The following is a 6,304-nucleotide window of genomic DNA, read 5'->3' as shown; positions in this document are numbered from 1 at the left end:
GCAACTACATTTTTATTACGACATAAGAGGGTGATATGAATGTTACAAAAATGGCAAAGTATGTGAAAAGAAACAGAAACGTGTTTACATGAGTTCATTGAATGTGAAAATCTAGAGGACTTTTACAGGAAAGATCTGATAATGCATTGGGATGAATTGGAAAGTCTGAGTGGAGGATGTGATGTGGCTGAAACTGTGGATATTTGGAATATGTGAGAGAGAAATGTAAACTTGGTCAACATGTTTTTCAGCTTTGCTAGCTGTACAGTGAAATTAAGACGGAACATGCTCTGTACCAGAATAAAAAGGCTTGTGTTTGGAGGATTTATGACTTTTTTTATTAAAAAGTCACATAAAACCATTGCATTTTTTGACTAAAGATGATTTTGTTTTTCATTTTGTAGAGAGAACTAGGATGATAATTTTGTCATTGTTAAAATTGTTGATTGAAACTAAATGAACATCTAAATGGGGCTATAGGTTATATTAACTGATAAAGAGAGTTTAAAAAAATAATCATGGAAAATTTAAATGAAGCAATTTCTTGTGATGGAAATGTATTTTTGTTGGAAAATTGTGGCCCTTCATTTTTAGATTGAAGAAAAATGTGAAGTTAAGTTTCAAAAGGAAAACTTAAAAACATTTAGATGAGAGTGATATTGTGAATTATTTATTCGATACATTGCTTGTAATTTATTTTCTTTTGTGTAATGTGGTATTATTTTATTTATTCCTTTGATAATTTAAAAAATCATTAGAAATTAATTAGTTAAAAATCATTTTTGTTATTTTGGACAACAGGGGACTGAGTGTTCCGTCCTTGTGTCATGACCAATTTTTCAAGAAATCGCCAAAAACTTGTTTGCATTTTAATCCATTTATTTGCTCTTATAGATGTTCAAATTACCTCAGAAACATATTTCGTTATCAGATCGCCTTAACAGAGTATCTCAAAATCATATTTGTATTGTACACAATCGAGGAGGTGAATTGACGTCTACATTGATGAGTATTTCTACATTCTCTGTTGTACAATCCTGACACCTTGTGGACATAGTGAAATTGCGGCGACCCTCACACCACGTGCCATCGTTTTCTCTCCTCCGATTGGCTTATGTTGACGATGACGTGTTGGTTTGGTAACAGCGTGGACGTTTGTTACCAAACATCGTTTTTTTCAGTCGGCACCAGAAGGATCTCCAGTCGCCGCGTAATTCGATCCTAAGGTAAGTTTTAATGCATTGGTTTTCTTAGTTAGTTTATGAAACACATAGAAGCCGCTTTCTTGCTCTTTTCGAGTTTTAGTATCACAATTGTGACACGTAGTTGAAGATGCCTTGGAGCCGTTTACTATGCAACCAGAGTACCATCGCTGCTTTTGCACACGTTTGCTTGGTTTAGGTAAGTGTCCCTAACGATCTATTCTCAAGTGGAAATACTTCCCATTCAACTAACATTGGGAATTAGCTGTCAATGCATCGCCAAAGTGTAATTTAATAGAAGTCACGTGCATGCATTTTGTTTTAACGTTTTGTCGAGCATGCACTTCGTCGCGTTGTTCACTCCAAATATGTTCGAATAAGCAAACGAATAGTTTCAAAACACGTCTTATTATGAGGCTGATAAAGTTCGTATTTCAAATAAACTTCACTGTAATTTGTTTTTGGTAATTTTAGTTGCTTAGTTGCTGAAATCAGAAGTGCATTTTTAGACATGGTTAAGCTTCTGAACACATACGACCATGTGATCAACATTTCGTTCCATCCACTTTGAGTTGGAAACTTTCGAACGCCTTTCCAAAATTCTACCCAAAACACTAAGGTGCCATATCAGGTGGTTGGCCATTTTTAAACGTCATAAGTTTTTGATTAAAAATGTAATACTATTGTGACATCCCAGCTTCGGTGCTCATGAAAAGATCCACACAGAGATCTTGGGTTTATTCTTTAATTCACTAAGGAAGTCTCCCACCAAAGTTACTCAAATACAATCTAATGTGGTTTTATCTCCGCAGAAATGGCGCACACGTGCATCCACTGGTTCCGGAAAGGCCTGAGGCTCCACGACAACCCGGCCTTGGTGGCTGCTCTCCGGGACAGTAAGGAGTTCTACCCTCTGTTCATTGTCGACCCTCATCTCCACAACACGACAAGAGTCGGCATCAACCGCTGGAGGTTCCTGATCGGAGCGCTCGCCGACTTGGACAGCAGCCTCCGTAAACTCAACTCCAGGTAAAAGCATCGAAGCGCATCCACATGTGACGTGTTTGTTACACCGGCTGTTGTGTTCAGGTTGTTTGTTCTGAGAGGAAAACCGGAGGAGGTGTTCGCCAAGCTCTTCACCCAGTGGAAGGTGACGAAGCTGACCTACGAGTATGACTCAGAACCTGACAGTCTGACCCGGGACCAGGCAGTTACAGTGCTTGCTGAGGAAAATGGAGTTGAGGTCCTCTACAAGGTCTCCCACACTCTCTTTGACCTGGACAGGTAAAGTAGTTCACCTCACTTACCAAGCCTGAAACAATAACTCTGCTTCTTCTCACAGGATCATTGAGGAAAACAATGGCAAAGCTCCACTGACCTACAACAAAATGCAGGCGATTGTGAAGAGCATTGGTCCACCAAGAAGACCGGTGCCTGCCCTGACCTCGGAGCATATGAAAGGTATTGGACTGGGATCTTTGATGCAGAAGAAGGGATCCCTCATGAATTTCTATAGTGTGTGGTAATACCACACTAGATTAGTATTGTTACCTGGCTCTCTTCTGTCGCAGACGTGAAGACTCCTGTTTCGAAAAACCATGCCAAAGAATTCGGAATCCCTACGTTGGACGAGCTTGGACACGATGTTGGTGACCTCACTGAGGAGAAGTTCCCGGGTGGAGAGCAGGAGGCTCTGAGGAGAATGGAGGAACACATGCAGCGCAGTGTAATGTTCTTCTGTCTCTGTTAGCTGTTTTGGAACTGGAAGAGTGAAATGCTGGATTCTGATTGCAGGGCTGGGTGTGCAGCTTCGAGAAGCCCCAGACTTCTCCAAACTCACTGAGTCCGAGCACCACGGTGCTGAGCCCGTACGTCACAATGGGATGTTTGTCTGCTCGAACCTTCTGGTGGAGGCTGACGGAGGTTTACAGAGGGGTGAGCTCAGATATGCAGAATATAATGAAGATTTCTCTGTCATGTGCTTCTGAATTCCCAACAGTGTTTTGAGACTTCTGAGGACTTCATTTTTCAATTTAAGATGAGAAAGAATATTTTGAGCATTGCTCCTTTCTATTCATTTTTTTTGTCTTTATTTTATAATTGTATTTTTTTTTTATTATTATTATTATTATTATTATTGTTGTTTTTATTGTGTTTTGTTCATTATTGTACGTTGTTCCAAAGCACTTTCCTAGTTGGTGGGATCCTCACTGACCTTGGCAATAATGCTGATTCTGATTCATCTGTACATTTGAGAGAAGCAACTTTCATGTTTGTGTCTGTGCTTGCAGAAGAAGCACTCTGAACCTCCAGTGTCTCTTCATGGTCAGTTGCTGTGGAGGGAATTTTTCTACACCGCCAGTTTGGGGATTCCCAACTTCAACAAGATGAAGGGAAACCCTGTCTGCACTCAGGTGGACTGGGACTCAAAGCCAGAGTTCCTGGCAGCGTGGAGAGAGGTATCGCTCCCTTTTCAGGCTCGGTTATAAACAGAAACTCTGGCCAAAGAGGAGATTTATGGAGGTGGTGAAGGAGGACATGAGGTTTGTAGGTTTGAGAGAAGAGGGTGAGATGGAGGAGGATGACCCTCATCGTCATTGGATTTGTGTGCTCCAAGTTAAAGATGCATTAGTGGGAAGAACTGTGATCACAGGAAATAATGCTGTTGAAAAGCATGGCTGTGGTGAAATGAGTTTGATATCCATTACCGGATTTTGCTAGACAATATGCTGCGACTTTTTTCAGAATCCGACGGCTAATATATGCTAAAGAGCGCCAGGCTGCCAAAATATCAAACCGACCAGACATTTTATTGACCTTAAAGCGCTCAAATTGCGCTGTTTTCACCCACGTGTCCACAGCTCCGTCAACAGACATGGTCTCCTGGAAGACTGGAGATGAGAAGCAGCTGCTGAGAACAGATGTGTTGTTGAAACTTCAGACACATGGGTGAAAACGCCACATTTTGAGCGCTTTAATGTCAATAAAAGATGTTAGGTGTTCATGATTCAAGTTCAGAACATTGCCGAGCTTGTTTCATGAGTCAGTCTTGATGCTGCACCCTGTAGAAGTAATATAGAAGTGATCCTCATGCATTTTTAATCTTGGTGCACCATTGACCTTACTACGGCGCAGACAGCACCACTGCACCCGCGGCTCAAAGACCGGTGCAGGACTTGATCTATTTTCCTTCTTAAATTTATATAATAAATATTACATCTGAGCAGAAGTCTCTAACAGTTAACTAGTTAATTGGACATAATTCTTAATAAATGCAATAATAGTTGTTTAAAACACTGCAGATCTCCAAGTTATTTTTAGTTGAGGTCAAGGTAAAAAGTTTCCACTAGTACATTTCACTAACGTTACACCTCTGCTAACAGTGAAGAAATGAAGTTGTCTGACAAGTCTGTGCTAAAAGGGTGGTGCAGCAAGTCTTGTTTACTATTGGCACCAAAGAAAACCTGGACTGAAATCCCTGGAGTCTGCCTATTCCTCAAAGCTATCCTCATTGATGCTGAAGTTACTTCTTAAATAATGTTGTTGTTATGCTTGTTTAAGGGAAAATAACTGCTCTAACTGATGTGATGGCTTCTGGCTGAGCCTAGTGAAGTCAATGTATAAATTTTATAGACTTCTAACTTCACTTTTTCCTGTCTAATAAGGTTTTTTTATTTAGGATTCCAATGCACTTGTCATCTCTCTCCTCCAGGCTCAAACCGGCTTCCCCTTCATTGACGCCATCATGACCCAGCTGAGACAAGAAGGTTGGATCCACCACCTGGCCCGTCACGCAGTGGCCTGTTTCCTCACCAGAGGAGACTTGTGGATCAACTGGGAGGAAGGCCAGAAGGTTTGCCAACTCACCGTCTTTATGAATGATCGAGATGCTCTCCGGTGTCTGAGGTTCTGTGCTCTCCAATGATATGAAGGTGTTCGAGGAACTCCTCCTGGATGGCGACTGGGCTCTGAACGCCGGGAACTGGCAGTGGCTGTCAGCCAGCACCTTCTTTCACCAGTTCTTCAGAGTCTACTCACCAATCGCCTTCGGCAAGAAGACGGACAAGAACGGAGAGTACATCAAGTGAGTTGATGGAGAATGGTGTTTTTGTGCCGTGAAAACTCCAATTCAGAGCGATTCAGTGTGGTTGAACAGTTGCGTCTGACTGGATTCTGATGAGAAGAAACACAATGTTCTAATCTTGATCATAATGTGTTTTATGACATGCCAGTTTCAGTGAAGGTTAAGTTCTCGCCTTACAGGAAATACCTTCCCATTCTGAAAAAGTTCCCGTCCCAGTACATCTACGAGCCGTGGAAGTCTCCTCGCAGCGTCCAGCAGGCGGCAGGCTGCATCATCGGTGTAGATTACCCTCGTCCCATCGTGGAGCACGAAGTGATCAGCAAGAAAAACATCCAGAGAATGAAGGCCGCCTATGCCAGGAGGTCCTCCAACGCCTCCAACGAGTCGCCACAAAAAAAACAAGGTAAACGTGGCAAGGACTCCAACATCCACTGGACATCAGCGTATTAATCCATGTCTCCTGATGCTGCTTTTGTTCGCAGGTGTGAAGCGTAAATCAGAGTCTGTCATTGACATGCTGAAGAAGAAAGAAAAGAAGAAATAAAGTGTAGACTTTTGCTTTTGATGTATTTCTGGTTTGACTCATTTTTCTTCACGAATCACATTTTGTCAGATGACAATTTCATAAATGCTTGAATAAAAAAATGAAACAAATAAATGTAGAAACAATTCGTGAATAAATAATGACCACATTTGTTATATATGAAAATACAACTTAAATATTTGAAAATAATTTGTGATTTTCCGTATTTCTGCATTCCCGCGTTCGTTTGGATGTAATGCACTTTATCTCCGCGAGGGGGGGCACAGTTTTTTTCCTCGGTATTTTATTCACCACCACCTTTTCAACTATGAAATGAACCCTGTTTAAATACATAAATTGAAAACAACTTAACTATGAAGACAGAAAGCGCTGGTGTCTTAAGTTGCCATCACGTGCTCAGAGTTCTGAATCTATCAAGAGTAAAGGCTACATAATCAAAAGTTCAGGTTGCCTGAAACTCGTACTCAAATAATT

The 6,304-nt window shown here is 41.2% G+C and overlaps 1 protein-coding gene across 1 annotated transcript; it reads left to right on the top strand.

Moving 5' to 3' along the window:
* Positions 1 to 1,271: 1,271 nt before the first annotated feature.
* On the top strand, positions 1,272 to 5,851 carry cry5 (cryptochrome circadian regulator 5). Its single transcript, XM_053865366.1, has 11 exons — positions 1,272 to 1,401; positions 2,015 to 2,231; positions 2,292 to 2,486; positions 2,545 to 2,663; positions 2,774 to 2,928; positions 2,997 to 3,137; positions 3,494 to 3,661; positions 4,915 to 5,055; positions 5,135 to 5,286; positions 5,466 to 5,689; positions 5,769 to 5,851. The coding sequence occupies exons 1-11, from the start codon at positions 1,353 to 1,355 to the stop codon at positions 5,828 to 5,830; spliced, it is 1,623 nt and encodes a 540-aa protein (XP_053721341.1). The 5' UTR covers positions 1,272 to 1,352; the 3' UTR covers positions 5,831 to 5,851.
* Positions 5,852 to 6,304: the final 453 nt, after the last annotated feature.

The sequence above is a fragment of the Synchiropus splendidus genome, chromosome 5 (assembly GCF_027744825.2).
Source record: "Synchiropus splendidus isolate RoL2022-P1 chromosome 5, RoL_Sspl_1.0, whole genome shotgun sequence".
NCBI lineage: Eukaryota > Metazoa > Chordata > Actinopteri > Syngnathiformes > Callionymidae > Synchiropus > Synchiropus splendidus.
This window is presented reverse-complemented; position numbering and strand designations above follow the sequence as displayed.